This window comes from Marmota marmota, unplaced genomic scaffold (assembly GCF_001458135.2).
Source record: "Marmota marmota marmota unplaced genomic scaffold, marMar, whole genome shotgun sequence".
In the NCBI taxonomy this organism is placed as follows: domain Eukaryota; kingdom Metazoa; phylum Chordata; class Mammalia; order Rodentia; family Sciuridae; genus Marmota; species Marmota marmota.
The window spans coordinates 41,839,291-41,855,906 of record NW_026000057.1 but is presented as its reverse complement, the minus strand read 5'-3'; the positions used below and the strand labels follow the sequence as shown (position 1 = coordinate 41,855,906).

The following is a 16,616-nucleotide window of genomic DNA, read 5'->3' as shown; positions in this document are numbered from 1 at the left end:
TTTGAGACAGGATCTTGTTAGGTTGCTGAGGATGGCTTCTAACTTATGATCCTCCTTCCTCACCCTGCTGAGTCTCTGAGATTACAGGTATGCACCATCATGACTAGCTATATAATGATTCTTAACCTTACAATCATATTCAAGAGGAAAAAAAATACTGAAATATTGATTGAAGCTCTTGTATGGGAGTGGGAGTGTTTGTGGGGAGAACTGGTCAACCACCAGGCTTCACTTTCAGGTCATCAGGTCAAAAGCGAGATGTTCACTGGGAGCTCTTGTAGGACTATATCAGGAGGTGCTTTCTCTGGGACCATTTAGTTGTTCTATTGCTATCTAGGTATATATATGCGGGGAGACTTTCAGAGTGGGGCTAAAAGTCTCACTCTTGTACATGATGGCTTGAATGAATGCATATCTTTTGGAAATTGCATATTCCCTTTATTTTGTAAGTACAAGTGTGAATGAGAAATACCACATTATTATATTCATTTGTACAATTAGAGGGCCCTTCTAATTTATTAAGTAGTAAGTACTGTTAAGGTTGAACTTAATGAACAATTTAAATAAGAATCAGGCAAAATTCTAATTTTTAAGTTTAATTAAAATCAAATCCATCAGTCAGGGGGGAACATACAGTCCAAGCCCGGAAATCCAATAGAAGAATTTAAGGGAGAACTAATTACAAAGATATTGTGAGAATTGAAAAAGCCAAGCAGAACAATGAAGCAACACAGAGATTAATCAAAGCAAAGCAAAAGAAGGACCCAGAGTTCCAGTGTTGGGTTTGTTCAGTGGGAGCCGTTGCAAGCAATCTGGCAGGAAGGTAGCTTGGATTAGTTGTACAACTGGAGCTGGAACATGAAGAAGATTCAGCCATTACCAGAAACACTGCTCTGAAGCTCAAAGTTGGCATCTACCAACCTCTTGCCTTTCAGTGTCCCTTCATTGCTTCCAACTGGTCAAAGCAAGGAGTCTGGACAATTGTTGTCAGGGAGAGTGGGGATAGATTGAGAAAACAACAACAATACTAATAAAAGTTTTTTTTTTAATACACAAAACATCATGCGTAAGTCCAGCCATTTAGTTGAATGGGAAAATTCTCTGAAAACTGCAACTATCAAAGTTCATTCATGAAAATAATATCAGTAAACTAAGGGTTATATAGTGTATGATTCTATTTGCATGAAAGTATGGATAAAGCAAAATTATAAGCATAGAAAGCAGATCAGTGGTTGCCAGGGATTAGGGGGACTGTTGACAAAGGAGCATGGGAGAATATTTTGAAGTGATAAAACTGTTTTATATCTTGATTGTGGTAGTCGTTGTAATTCTGCAGACAATTGCCCAAACTCACAGAACTTCACATAAAAACTGAAGCATAAAAATTGAATTATTTTACATAAATTATGATTCAGCTAAAAAGTCAAAACACAATGGCACTATATCCATTATTCTTCTAAGATTCAACTATACTCATTTCCAACATTGTGCCTCTAATGGGGAAATGTTATCTTTGCCTCCTTTTGATTCCATATTCAATCAACTAACCATTTAAATTTTATCTCACATGATGAAAAGATAGAAAGATTGTTATTAGTGGTCATTAAAGTGATTTATCTCCTTTCTGGTTATACAATCTGCTAGGTATACTGGATGTCTAATCTAGAATTATGAGGGACTAGTTAAGATGTTCCTTACTTTACCTTCTATTACCATGATTGCCACTTGTGATTATCTAGGAATCAAAATGAGATTGGGATAGAAGCAAAGAGATCTCCTTGTCTTTGTTACATTTCATGAGTGTGGGTGTTTGATTCCATTGTAAAGTGACTTAAACAAGTAAAATCTCTTTCTTTTAGGCATACTTATTTGAAAGTAAGCAATGGAGAACTGACACCATCTGGAGATGCAGAGTTCATATCCATATTCCAAGCAGCAGGGTGGAGGGAAAGGGAATATGGCAGGCATAGCCCTTCACTGAAGGACAGAAGTTGCTTATGTCACTTCTATTTGCATCTTACTGGGTTGCACTGACTGCCCCTACCTTCAAAGAAAGTGAGAAATGCAGTCTTTATTCTGGTCAGCCTTGTATGTGCCCAGCTAAAAGTGGGGGGATCCTGTTACTGTAGAAGAAGGAGAAAATGCCTAGTACAGGGCCATTAGCAATCTCTTCCATTCTAGTTCATTTTACAGGTATCTGTATTCATCTGCATTTATTCTGCATGGAGATATATATATGTGTGTGTGTGTGTGTGTGTGTGTGTGTGTGTGTGTGTGTGTATCCTTGAATGTCTTGAAGGACTCAAGGAGTTGAATAACCATCAGTTCATAGGGTGGGCCCCAGCTCTGCTGTGGAGCTTATGGAACTAAGGACAGTCATTAATGGAGCTGTTCTCTGTAGTCACTGGAAACATGGAATTTTAGCACCCTGCTTAGATTTATGTTTCTGATTATGTTGGCTTCAAGGAGTACTTCACAGCAGCAAGTTATATGAAATTTATGTCATGTCTTTAGGTCATTAGAAAATAATATTATCTATCACATCAAGTTGATACTAATTTGGATGGAATTGCCTTTATGCTTAGTTTGTAAATTTTGTTGTCAAGGTTGTATAAGAAATAAAAACATAAGGAATATATAGCAAGATCTGTTTATACATCTTTATATAACAGCATAATAACAATAGCCACAGTCTACACTGATGGGGCCACAAAAGGGTCTCACTTTTCAGATGGGTAAACACATTACTCCAGGGAAGGGTACAAGGTTGGAATTGTTAAGCCTAGGTACACAGCATGACTAGTCCAGACTGCAATTTCTGTCTTGGCCCCTTGGGATGCTCTTGGGCAAAAATTTCTTTATTTGTGAAAATGGTAATGACAAAAATGTTGCCCCTGAGATTCATGTGAAGAGCAAATGAAATAAGCTACTGTATATAACCTCAAATATAGGGAAAGACTAAGTGGAGGAAATTTTCAAAAGAAACCATCCCTTTAGAGGACAATGATGTTGATATGACACAGGCATGACACAGCCATAAACGAAGCACTGTCCTATCAATATTAATTAATGAAGAGGAGGAAGAGAAAAAAGTTACCATCCTCATCTCCATAAATACAACTCTGTCCTAAATTTTGGTTGAGTTTTCACCATTTAACAAATTACTGTGATGATTAAAGAAAAGTCACTATGTTCTGTAGTTACAGATGTATTTCTTCTTCCAAATCAAATTAGAGAGAAACCCCAATTGCCAGCAAATTGTGATTGAAATTACTATCTAAATATTCTTTCTTGGCCAAATGCAAGAAGCCAAGAAATACACTACTGACTTTAATGGGACTGCATCCATATGTTTTTAGTTTTATTATTTCAAAATTTCATGTGATTTATTTCATTTCTATTTTGTGAGGGAGAAAAAAAGCACTTTGAGCTTTTGGGATGGGAGGGAAGGAGAAGTGTCAATGAGACACTGTTTTTAAATTAGCATATTTTGAACAAATGAATTTCTTCCAAGATTTAGTATGGAAAAAATATGCATTATTGATGCCCCAGCTTTATGATACATTGAGACACAAAGGAAGATACAGAGGAAAAACCAAAATACCATGTGATTCTTTGGGAATAGATAGCAATTTATTTCGAGAAACTTGTCCTTAGTCCTAAAGCAACTGCCTTAACACTTTGTATCACTCATTTCCTGAGAAACCTCATTGGTCTTAAATACAACATAACTCAAATAATTCGAAGGACTTGAGGAGTCATTAGGACAAGGCTGGAAGTCCCAGATTCATGCAAATAACAAAACTCCATTTTTCTCTAATTTTTAGTGGCACATTGTATTCTTCCCAGTGAGGGGAGGGGAAGAGCTGTGTTCTAATTAGGACATTAATAGGAGTTTGGGGGTGGGATAATATTGACATAGAGTTTTATTTATTTATTTTTATTCCTTACCTATTATTTTTTTCAAAAAACGTATAGTGGACTTTTACCATGAAGAACTTTAAAAAAATCTCTTGATTTTCCAGTAAGATCTTGTATTATGAGGTTAGTCTTTTCCTTCCTTCAAGAGAAAATAAACTCTTGAATCCTCAAAAAATAAAAATAAAAAACCCCAGAGAAAAAGAGAATTTGCTGAAAAGAATGCCATTATCCTCTTGCAAATCCTTTCCTTTCTCTGATTCTCAGTCCTGCTGTCTCATGCATGGACAATAACACAACAAACTTTCAGTGTGGTGATTAGTGTTATAAAAATGCATCTAAGAAACCCACAGTGGCCTCCTCTAGGGTAAAGATGCCTCCTGTTGCAGAGAAAGCCCAAAACCTGAAAACACAAGAAAACCAAACTCAGAATTATTTATTCTCTGGATCCTGATTATTTTAAAATAGAAGCTATAAGTGCTACTTTTTCAAGCACAGAAAGAAAGAGGAGCAAAGTTTTATTTATTTTTATTTAAAAAAAATTTTTTATCATTGCTAGGTCAGGCCAGGAAGAAAGATTAGACCCAAAGGGATTTCCTGTTAGCAAGTGTACTACTCTGAGACATTGGTAAAAATCTTTTCTTTAGAAATCCACCCAAACCCTGCCATTTGGGCTCGACTTTGTAAACAGATGTGATCTATCCAGAAGACAGAAAATAATAGCATAAAGGAAATTTCCTTTCTCTTTTCAGCCCTAGGAATTTTCATTTAATAAAATACTGAAATCAGCACTGTATGTTTCTACCCTCTTTATTGTTTCTGTAAACAATGTTGACAGAGATCGTTCAAGATCAAGTTTTAAATGGTTGTTTTAAGATTCCAGTATCCTCTGTGACAATAAATGATCCAAATCCTGGGGCCTTAATTTTAACTGGGGATGAGTTGTAGGGAATAATTCACCCAATTCAGACATCCCTGATCTGTAATTTCCTTCCAATCTTTGAGAAATATCTCCCCCCACCAAAAAAAAAAAAAAAAAAAAAAAACACCCAAGGTCAGCATTTTAAATACAATGTCTGATTAAAAATTTAAATTACCACTACCCAATGCCAAAATGATGACCACTATAAATAATTTTGTCTCCAGGATGTGGGCGCTTATATGTCTGTGTAATCATTCAGATATTAATATTATCTAACAAATTGGGCTCATACTAAACATTACGAAATGCAAAAAAACAAACGTCTGTCAAATGTGATTTTGAAGTCATCATGACATTTATGTTATGGTATCAATGGCACTAAGGTATACTGACTACAATATTTACTAAAATATTTATTATTCGTTTGTCTCTACTGTTGATAAAAGTGGACAACTTGAATTCGTTCTGACTCACAGGTAAAACGCTAAATTACGTCCTTGTACTTACTATCTTTGACCCCTGGGAAAGCACAATAATTTCTCTGACAAAGTTAAGGACAAGTACATTTGGAAAGGAGATGACAATGGGGGGCAGATAGGAATTTGGGTGCCTTGATACAGGGGTGAGGCCTAAGGCAAGTGAGTTGTGTTCCTCACCGACCCCCACATTTTATACACATGGCACCTAGCTAGGAATAAACATCAAATATAATCCGGAAGAGAATAAAAATGAACCAGGGGAGGAACAAACATTCGAAGATGAATCTGGAACGAGGCTCAGGGTGCATACATACAACACACACTATTCAGATAAGTTATATAGCCCCTGTTCACGGCCTATTGGTTCCTGGCGTCACTTCAGAACTGCGAAATTCTCAGAAGTCTTGAGGACTAAATCCAGTTGTTCTCAAACTTGGCTGCAATCGGAACCACTAGAGATGTTTTGTGTGTTCATTTCGGCTCTAAGGCGCTCACAATCGACGCTTTTGAATCTGTAAGGCAGGGAGCAGCTGGGCGCTGCGAGTTTGTAACTGGAGCCGCAGGTGAAAGCTGCGGGAGCGAGGGTCTGCGAAGCGCTGCCAAGCGCACCGTGGTGTTTGCTGACTGCGGGCCAAGGAGTTTCCCGGTGGATCCATGGCCTCGCCGCACCCCGCCAGGGGGCGCCAGGACCTCACTTCACTCCATTAGAAGGCTGGTACCCTCTGGCGCTCCCAGTCCTGGACCCGCCGCACGTCCACAAAACACTCAGGTATGCCAGGAAGGGAGAGCGACCCTAGAAGCGCATCCGGCTGCAAGGGGTGTCTCTTCCAAACCCCTCGCGCTCGGGCTCCCCTGGTCACCGCCCTAGCGTAACACCGTGTTTTGTGTTTTGTGTTAAAAGCTGTCTCCGCCCTGGTACTGCTCGAAGGCGTAAATGAGTGAGGGGTGGGAGGGGCGGCGGGGGAAATGCAGAAAAGAGGCGCCCGGGACTGAATACCTTCTTTAAATTACTGCTGACACCTCGGTTCCAGGCCCCTAAAATCTCAATCAACAATCCATTAGAACTCAACAGGAGTAAAACTAAATCCTCGTTTAAGTGTATTTATCCGATCTCCTTTCTCTCTTTCAAATGCTAAATCCATTTCAGCATATGCCCCCTTCTTTCTCTCGCCTTTCTCTCAAGACTGGCAGCCCATACCACTCTTGTAAATATGAAAGATGCTAATCATATGACATATCACGTCTCCGTCGGAGCCGGAATAAAGCCTTCAGATTTGGGATCATTGCCTCCAGACAACAGCTTCATCAGCCGGAAAGTTGGTTTTTTTTTCTCCTTTCCTTCAACTCTCAATCCCTTCTTTGTCTGGAGGAAAATGCAGCCGACTCGAGCCACCCAGGCCATATGGTTCACTCTGTATTTTCTTAGTTGAATTCTGAATTGTTTCTGTGACTTGCGAAGTTTTTTTGGAAGTGCGTATAAAGACATAGAAGAGCTACTTGTGCAAGGAGCGCTGCCCAACGCCCCGCGGCCGCCCCCTCCCGGCCGGGAGACCCAGCCCTAGCTCCTCCGCCAAGGGTAATATCAGCAATCGCATTATCACAAGATTATGACTGACAACCGAGAAGGGCACAGCAGTGTGGTTCGCTGGAAGCGAGTACTGTGAGCCTGGCAAGGCCCCTCGCACCTAGTAGGCGCTTGAGAAATACTGGGAGGGGTGGAAGGGGATTCAAGAAAGAATAACTCCGCTTCAAGGATCGACCTTGAATGCATTCTAAAGGACCTGTGGATCCCTTGGGGCAGGTGGGGCGGGGTGGGGGAGGGACTGCATCCTTGCCCTCTCACTGTATTGAATTACATTCTTTTATTGTCTACATAATACTTGGTTTTCTGATGTACATAACTTGTTTTTTTTCAGTCGATTTATTTGAATGTAAGCTGTATGCGGGTAGTAATCGCGCCTGTGTTGTGTGCAGTGTTTCCGGGGTTGGTACAATACTTGGCACGCACTGGGTGCTCCTTTAAGGGCAGGAAGGAGGGATGAGTCAAAGAATAAGTTAAAGTAATAAATTGATATTTCATTTCCTAAAGGTATAGACTAAGAAAGTTTCTCTGTTAAAGATTCGAATTTACCACAATCTCAGCCCTTTGACATATCAGTGAGAAACAACAATTCGTTTATTTCCAGGAAAGAATTCAGTGTTGTTGTTGTTTTTTTGTTGTTGTTTTTGTTTTTAGTGGGGAGAGGAGAGGGGGAAATCAGCTTTCAAGATCTTTATCCATTTCTCTGAATAAGTTTTGTGTTTTCCGGGTTCGGGACAGACCCTGGGAGGGAGCAGGCTGCCAAATTTTCTTTCTCTCTGTCTAACTCCTTACACAAACCCCAAAGGGCCCTTTCACCAAATCATTAAATTCTACAGAGGTGGTCAAGCCCGCACTGCTTTTCATGAAACGGAGAAAGAAAAGGGTCCTTGAAGTTTAGAAGATGCCCAAGGAAAACTCCTTGAATGACATCAAAAGAATGAGTTTCCATAGCTGTTGAAGCACGAGGGCAGTGTATCCGCACAAAGGGGGATCGGGGCACCGGGACGGGCCCACCGCTCTGTCCCAGGACAATTGGGTCACTGAAATAGGGAATTAATTACCATTGGAGAGTGGGCAGCCCATTCACCACTGGCTGAGTTTTATTAAACGCCAATATAAATAACAAAACAACTCTTGTGGTTGCACTATTCCTACACGCCAAAGGAAGGATTATGCTGGGGATTAACATCTTAAAGTCTATGAGACTTTCTGACTCAAGGCTCGGAGCTGGTAATCGTGTTTGTCTCCTGGTTCAGCGATTAGTGCTCTCTTTCTTGCACTTTCCCCTGGATAGCCAATGTCCCTTTTTGCAGGCACAGAGGCTTGGAGAGGAGGTTCCCTCCTTAGTGGGCCCCCAGCTTCCCACTCACGCACCGGCTGTTCTTTTCCAAACCTCACCTGAGGAGAACAATGAGAAAGCTAGTCCAGGTTGGCATAATCTACAGTGATTTCTTTCCTTAGAGGTAAAGAAGGGCGCTTGGGGTAGCTGGTCGCAGTAGGGGCAAGGGAGAAAGTAGGTCAATGAAGAAAGCAGGGAGCCTCCCAGCACCTGCGGGGCAGATCCTGCTATCAAGCCGATCTTGGTGTCAAGCCCGAGTCTCTGCACGTTTGTCTTGGGACACCAGAAACTGTTGTGCGGTTTGAGTCAGTGGTCTCCGGAATAGGGCTCTGGCCTGGGAGATGATCTTGCCTACCCTCAATCTCCGCTAGCTGATTCCTCCCAGGCTGGGACTCTCAACAAGCGGAAGGGCTAGCGTAGGGATCTACCCGGGATCTCTCCAGAATTCAGTCCACGCCGAATCCTCCCCGGACAGGATCCATGGATAAAAGCGAGGGTGAGACCAAGAGTTCCAAGTAGTAGCGGCCTCTGGGGACCTAGACCAAGGCAAGGCGTTAGTTTATATTAGTTTCCTTGGCTCCTTGGAGCTTCCCCCAAATCCCAAATCACTTTCGCTTCCAGTTCTAACATCACCAATAAGGAACCCCCAAATCGCAAGGGGTACTCTATGGAGAAACAGGGGAGGCTGTTCCCACCCCAGCCTCCCTGCTCTGGAAACTGCGTTTCTAGTGGCTAGGGGAGAATTTTCTCGCCATATTTGCGCCTGTCTGAAAGATCATCCGGAGGATAAGGATTTAGGTTATGAACTCCAGCTGTGCAGGAACGTCAGTCAGCCCTTCTTTAAACAGACATACTCTTTTCTTGTATCCTGGAAAGACAACCAAAACTTTGCTGTTGTCCTTTCGAGAAAGGGCGCCCTCTTTGACGCCCCCAGATATTCACCTGCAACAGCAAGGCTGGGACCAGTTGGCCTCTTTTGCGACTTGTGAGGTCGAAGTGTGGATGGGATGTAGCCTATGGCCCCACAGTAACACCTACCCTAAACTTTAGGGCTTTTGGGTCGTCTTAAAGTTCAAGCGTCTTCGAAGCAACAAAGACTTTCTAAAGATCTCCACCCCCTCACCCCTCCTCTTACTTCACTTTTCTCTTGCTACACGAACTCGCCTCCCCTTTCTTTCTAAGGCTAGGGGATGAGTTTAAATCATTGTGCTCCCATTTCTTGATAACCGCCTGCTTTGAGCTTTTGTTCTCTTAAAGTAGGATTGCATACTGAAAAGAGGGGCTGAAGATGAACAGTTTGACCCTTTAGGACAGTTCACGCAATGGACAGGAGCGGCCCTCGGTCACCATCCTCGCTGATGCTATTCACGCTCTCCCCTCCCACTTCACATAACATTTCAGCCTCGTTTCATCTGGACAATCTTTTAGACCACACAAGTGCCTCTTGAATTTATTTAAGTTAAAAGAGTGCTAGAAGGGTTCAGCTAAGGATATTTGGTGTTGGTCACGTCTTCGCAAAGCTGAGTACAAATCGAAATCTTTCCCCCAACCACTGCAAGTAAAACTGAGCAAAATGCTGAACAAATAGAATTCCGCTAGCTAGGCAACTGAGTCTGGAAGGTTGGTCTCTGGATTGCATGAACGGTATTAGTCTGTCCTTGTGCTTCTTTTCTTTTCTTATGCATTTTGCATAGTGGTACATATTTCCCGAAGTGTTCCAGTATCAAGAGGGAGGCAGCTCTCTTGAAAGCTGCAGCATAAACACAGAAGAGTTCCATGATGATATTGAAGGTGACTTTTTTACATCTGTACTTTCCACAGTAATCTAAAGTACTCCAGTGCATATCCAAAGAAGCCGTTATTTTAAAAAAATTCTATGAAACATAATATCTTTGTATCTAAATGATTTAAAGATTGGTTTATACCAATATTTGAATACATACAAAGCCCTAAGGGGTTTTTTTTTTTTTTGTTGTTTGTTTGTTATTTACAGTATTGGAATACTGTTTCCTTTTAAGGGAAACTTCCATTAATTAATTAATTAATTAATTAATTTATATGCAGTGCTGAGAATTGAACCCAGTGCCTCACACCTGCCAGATGAGCACTCTACCACTGAACCACAACCCCAGCCCCTCATATATGCTTTATTAACTTCTCACACATGGCAGGGAAGGTGAATTTTGTCAAAGGAAAGTATGTGCCCTTTTAGTGAATCATGAAAACATAAAATCCTAGGAGAATATATAAACTGAGGAGTCAGGCACCCAAATACAGTTAACAATCAACTAAAGAAACCCACTGGATGTTTCAGTAGCACTAAGCATTAGAACCAGTTTGATCTCATTGTTATGTGTGGTTATATAAGTCTCCCGAGGCTTCCCTTTAAAGTCTCTACTTAACTGGATTCCAGTTCTGCTCTTTCTGTTCTTAATATTTTGTCATTAAATCAACCTAGCACTTCCTAGATAAATCAAAATTTGAAAGCAACCTGTCCAAAGAGATATGTTTCTACTGATACTAAAGAAAACCTTCCTTTGTTTTCTATTGCATTAATCTATTGGCTTGTCTCTCCTTGCAGGCAGCCCCTGTGGAGAGATGTAGATATCCAAAGACTGTCACACCATGGTTCCTCCCACTATCCCAGTATTTATTTTTAGCAGTCTTTGATCATTTCCTCAGAAACTAGCTTTCTCATCCTTTATTTCATTCAAATTCACAAACAAAAACCCTGCATTCACTCCAACAAGTTCCTTCAATTCTTATTTGGCTAGACAAGACCACACCCTTGGTCAATTTTCTTTTAGGAGGGCTTTGAGAAGAGTATTTGTTTGTTTGGGATCAGTGATCATTGCCTATAAAATAATGCTCATGTGTACATGCAACTAAGTAAAACAATTCTGCCATCTTTCACTACTGACCTATCTTTTGCTTGATCAAATTTCTTTATGAAGTTCTGAGAGAGGCAGTTGTTGTATGCCAAGGAGACTAAATGTGTCTTCCTTTTCATTTGAGCACTTATAACAAATGAAATCAAGCTATTCAGAAAGGATTTAAGGAGGGACTGAGAAAATAATGCTTTTAAATTTAGGCAATTTGTTTTAAAAGAGGAGGAATTGAAAACATCAATATGAAAGAGCAAATTGAAAATTATTATAGTTTTCAAACAATTTCAAGACAGAAGTCTGTCTCTTTCACAAGATTATAATTTTCATGTTCTGCACTTTGTGCCTTCCAATCTTGCTCATTACTTCCCTGCAGAAACATTAAACAAGAGAAGACCACGTCAAAAACACTAAAACCCCACTGAAACACAACTTATTTTCAAGTTCTACAAGTCCAGGGAGACAAATATCAGAAAATAATATTCTTTTGCCTTTCTTGGACTTCTAATACTCCAGCTTCCCCTCCTATAAACTTAATTTGCAAAAGGGATCTCAAGAGATGACTCTATAGTTTATTGGAGTCCAGATCTATCCCACCACTCGTGTAACTGCTAAGTAAAACTGGCTCCAACGCACATTTAAGGGGTCCCTGGTTCTGCCTCTAAGAAAAATCAGCCACGGTGACAAGAGGGTGAGCCTGAGTTAGGGGGAATAGGGGAGGGCTAAGTGTAATTTAGAACAAGTTTCCTCCTAAGTCCAGTAGCCCTTCAGCTCTTTTTTCTCATTGAAAAGAGGGAGAATTGGGAGGAAGGGCCCCATGTCCCTACAACGCTCCCCAGCGCGGACCAGAGGTCACAGAAATGTCAGCGCAGCCTATTCGCTCGCAGGAGCAACAGCTCCGCCACTCCTCCTGTTCTGCTGGCTACCACCCACGCAGGAAGCCTCCTTTACTTACCCGCCTCTCTCTAAACCAAGGTTAACCTTCTCCCCTCTCAAGAAAAAAAAAAAAAAAAAAAAAAAAAAAAAAAAAAACTATGTTAATGACAGAAGCCTCAGTGTGCCTCAGGTAAAAGAGGTTCTAACATGAGTGCTCTTGATTCTTGCATTCTCTAAATGCTGATCAAATGCTCCAACTACATCTTCCCTTCTAGGAGACACCTCTGTGAATTCCCAATGTCCTCTCACGTCACCCTCCCACTCCAGTTTATCTGGACCCCAAACTCCTTGCTCACAAAGTGCCCACAGCTTGTCATCCATATCCCCTTCCTTTCCTAGCAAAATGAATGTGTTTAAAAAATCGTGGACCATTTGATACAGCCCCTAAGAGGCTTTGCCAAGAGACTCCCGGCAGCACCACAAGGCTAACTGCTTTCCCCAGGATTCTGACCCCCATTAACTAATTCCTCGGCTCCCATCGCCTGCGAGCTAGAAGGCCGAGCAGCGCTGGGTGGGATGCGTGTGCGCGCGCGTTGGGGCGGGGGTAGCTGTGGCGGCCGCGAGACAGGGGCGGGGGTGGTACCCCGGGTCCCCCCATCAGCCCCCAGAGCTCGGGCCCCTAATGAGCTGCTGAAAGGGAGCGGGCTCCGGTGCGCGTGGCTCGAAGGCCTCCCGGAGTCCGGGGCGCCCTGATTGGCCAGCTGCGCCTCGCGACCTCCATTCATTAATAAATTAGCGGCACGCTCCAGCCGAGCGCGAGCCACCAATCACAATGGACAGCGGCCGCGACAACAGCCGCAGCTTGAGCCGCTGCCGCCGCCGCGGCTTCGGCAGCTCGGGATGCAGCCTGGAGCTCCAACAGGAGCTTTAGAACCATTTTATGCTGATTAGATAAAGGGGAGAAGGAGAGGCGGGGGAGGTGGGAGGAGGAGGATGGATGGCAGGGCCGGGGGAGGAGGGGAAGGGGCTAAAGAAAGAGAAAGAAATGAATGATGATAATGCAATGAAAAGAATAAGCCGGGAAGGGAAAAGCGGGGGATAAGGGGGGTCAGGACAGGAGGGAGGAGGAGACGGCGAAGGGGGGAGGGTACGGTGAGGTGGGGGCCCGGGGGCAGATCTGATTGTTTTCTTGGTGGTATATAAGGGGTTTTAAGGAGAGTCGTGTGCCAGACACGCAGCCACTGAACCACAAGCAGCTTCGCTTTAACTGGAGTGCCTGGAAGTCGCGTGCCAAGAGCCGCACCGCCAGGGACTGACTGACAGACAGACACGCACCACCACCACAACACACGAGACCCGGGCGGGCTGCCGCCGCCGCCGCCGGGGCTCTTGGCAAACTCGCCCGTCAGAGAGGTCCCCTGCAGAGCCGCGCCACAGTAGCGCCAGGCCCGCTTCTTTCCAGCGTAGAGAAGGATACAGCGTTGCTCCCGAGTGCGGAGAGATTCCAGGCACACGCCAAAGTAATAGTTACGCTGCAGCACATTAGAACCAACTAGGTAAGTATCCACGCTGTGGCTTCCAACTTCGGAGGCTGTTTCCTCCACTTAGTCGAACCACGCCTGCACGCCCTCTACTCCCCGCAGTATTTCTGTTGCTAAGGTTGCAGTTCCTACTTGGGTCCGGAAGAGCACTGATTAGGTTTCCTCCCCCAATTATGTTCCTCCTTTGAGCCTTTCGGAGCCTGTCATTGCGGGTGCGCCTACCCGGCACGCACAGTGTCAGGGAGAACGTGTCCGTTTGTATATATACATCTCATTTGCCTTTTCCTCCTTCCCTGCTCTCTTCCGTAGGATGTTCGTCAAATCCGAGACCTTGGAGTTGAAGGAGGAGGAGGACGTGCTGGTGCTGCTCGGCTCGGCTTCCCCAGCCTCAGCCTCCCTGACCCCGTTGTCGTCCAGCGCCGAGGAGGAGGAGGAGGAGCTGGGCGCGTCGGGAGGGGCGCGTCTGCAGCTTGGGGCCGAGGCCGGGCAGGGGGCGCGGGGCAACTCAGCGGCGGGTGCCGAGGGTTGCAGGCCCGCACGGCTGCTGGGTTTGGTACACGAGTGCAAGCGGCGCCCCTCCCGATCACGGGCAGTCTCCCGCGGCGCCAAAACTGCCGAGACTGTGCAGCGAATCAAGAAGACCCGCAGACTGAAGGCCAACAACCGCGAGCGCAACCGCATGCACAATCTCAACGCGGCGTTGGATGCGTTGCGCGAGGTGCTCCCCACGTTCCCCGAGGACGCCAAGCTCACCAAGATCGAGACGCTACGCTTTGCTCACAACTATATCTGGGCGCTCACCGAGACCCTACGCCTGGCCGACCACTGCGGGGGCGGGGGCGGGGGCCTGCCGGGGGCGCTCTTCTCGGAGGCGGTGCTGCTAAGTCCCGGAGGCGCTAGCGCGGCTCTGAGCAGCAGCGGAGACAGCCCATCGCCCTCTTCCACGTGGAGTTGCACCAACAGCCCCGCACCGTCCTCTTCTTCGTCCTCCAATTCCACCTCTCCTTACAGCTGCACTTTATCTCCCGCCAGCCCCACAGGGTCAGACATGGACTATTGGCAGCCCCCACCTCCCGACAAGCACCGCTATGCACCTCACCTCCCCATAGCCAGGGATTGTATCTAGAGCTGCCATCTCTGCTTCCCACGCCAGGGCCATAGTGGGTTCTCTTTCCTGGTTCCAACCAAGCCCTCCTCCCATTTCTTCCTTGCCCCTACTTTTCACTCCCTGGAAACCACCTCACTTAGAGCAGATGTAGCCGTTGTGATTTCTCGGTTGGTTGTTGCATTCCTAGGCTTTGGGGTTAACTTCGTTCAGTCGGGTTCTGATTTATTGAAGGTATGATAAGTCAAAGAGGATAGTGGCGTTTGGGGGCGCTTCCTGAGACTAAAAGGACGCTGTGAAGAGATGAGGGTGGCATATCTAACGAGTTTGTAGAGCGGAATGACGCTCCTCCCCTCTCTCGGAAACGTGTGAATCTCCCAAGGGGAATGCAACTGGTTCCTGTGATCTCTTCACCTTTGCTTCCACATAGAGATGTTAATGTCGAGTAAAAAGACATGGATCTTAGCATCTGAATGATTTTATCGGTAATAATATTATCCACAGATTTGCAATGGCTGGCATCTGCTTTATTCCCATTGCTGTCTGCAGGCTGTGGGAATTTCACCTGTCAAACCAAACTTTCCCTTTCTGATGTGCACTTTGTTCTTTTTCCCAGATTCGTCACAATGCCTATTGTTCCGTTCTTTCCTTTTTCTTCCCCATTTTGCCATCTGTCTCTTATGATTTATAAGGGGGGAAAAACTTGTTTTGTTAGAGGGCCAGGTTAGAAGTCATTGTATAATTTGTAGGCTTTGTAATGATTGAATGCAAGCGTGGAAATTTAGGCTGAACTCTCTATCAAAAGCAAAAATGTGGAGGAAAAGGGAAAAATCGGGAGGGAGGATTGCTTCATGCATTATTTATCTCGACCTTTTAGGGGAGAAGGAACTCCTCCATTCTTTCAAGAGATTAGAAATAAATCAACAGTCTGAAAACCTAAGCAGACACGGAGCATTATCTGAATCAGCCACACACGTGTTCTCTTCTATTTATTATAAAGAAAAATTTCATGGGAAAAGTATGTATTTTTTGTATATTCTACAGAGTTTATTCTAGTATGTATTTACATCTTGAAGAACAAGAAAATTGTTCTTGTGATTAAGCTATAAATAAAGTATCTAATTTTCATAAGTTTTGTGTATTATATTCTAACTTTCTCTGGCTTATGTGACTTTTACATACAGAATAAGTTGTGGGTTTTTCCCCCCTGAATTTCTCCCCTTGTTAATTGAATATAGCACTTGTATTTGTTGGCAATGTTTGGTGTGGTGTTTCACTAAGAAATTATGAGAAGCTGAAATAACATTATTCCTTACTCCCAATACAAACACAAACTTTATAAGAAATCAATTTCTGAACAAAGTGAGCAAAAAAGGGTAGAGAAGAACTTGAATGATAATTAAGTCACAATAAACCCCACAGTTCAGAATCTTGGCTTTAAAAAAATAATGAAGTTGAAATTTCTTGGTGGAGAGTGTAGAAATTTGGCTCATACTCTTCTTTTGGCTTCAATTTTCATTTGTAAACTGTACTGATTGGAAAATGATGCTTAAGCATCCCACTTCCAGCTCTATTATCCACAATGGAACAAATAAATTCATTATTGGAAGTTGATTTTGCATTAGCTATTTTAACAAGCTAGTTGGTGTGAAAAAAACAAACTCCTGGGGTGGAGGAAAGAGTGAGCTTGAATAAAAAGAATACATCTGAAAGAAATAGCTCTGCTCCCTAATATTTGTCCAAGTAATTACGTATTCAAAACTTCTTAAAGGAGGAAGCAAAAATGATGTAACTTTCATCTTAATCTCCAATGCAGAAATGAATGACCTTTGGTTGACCTTGGTTTAAAAATGACCAAGTTAAAGTGGACCACATTCTAGGATTGAGTACAATTCTAGGATTAGGTTGCTTGGGGGAGGGTGTCTATGAAACCACCAACTTAAAAAACAAAACAAAACAAAAACATATT

The 16,616-nt window shown here is 43.5% G+C and overlaps 1 protein-coding gene across 1 annotated transcript; it reads left to right on the top strand.

Annotated features, from left to right (window-relative positions):
* The first annotated feature begins 13,226 nt into the window (after positions 1-13,226).
* Positions 13,227-15,778, top strand: Neurog2 (neurogenin 2). Its single transcript, XM_015484424.2, has 2 exons — positions 13,227-13,557; positions 13,852-15,778. The coding sequence occupies exon 2, from the start codon at positions 13,853-13,855 to the stop codon at positions 14,666-14,668; it is 816 nt and encodes a 271-aa protein (XP_015339910.1). The 5' UTR covers positions 13,227-13,557; position 13,852; the 3' UTR covers positions 14,669-15,778.
* The last annotated feature ends 838 nt before the right edge of the window (positions 15,779-16,616 follow it).

Excerpts from the sequence above, each read along its gene's own strand:
- Neurog2 (XM_015484424.2), top strand. The coding sequence starts at position 13,853 with ATGTTCGTCAAATCCGAGACCTTGGAGTTGAAGGAGGAGGAGGACGTG.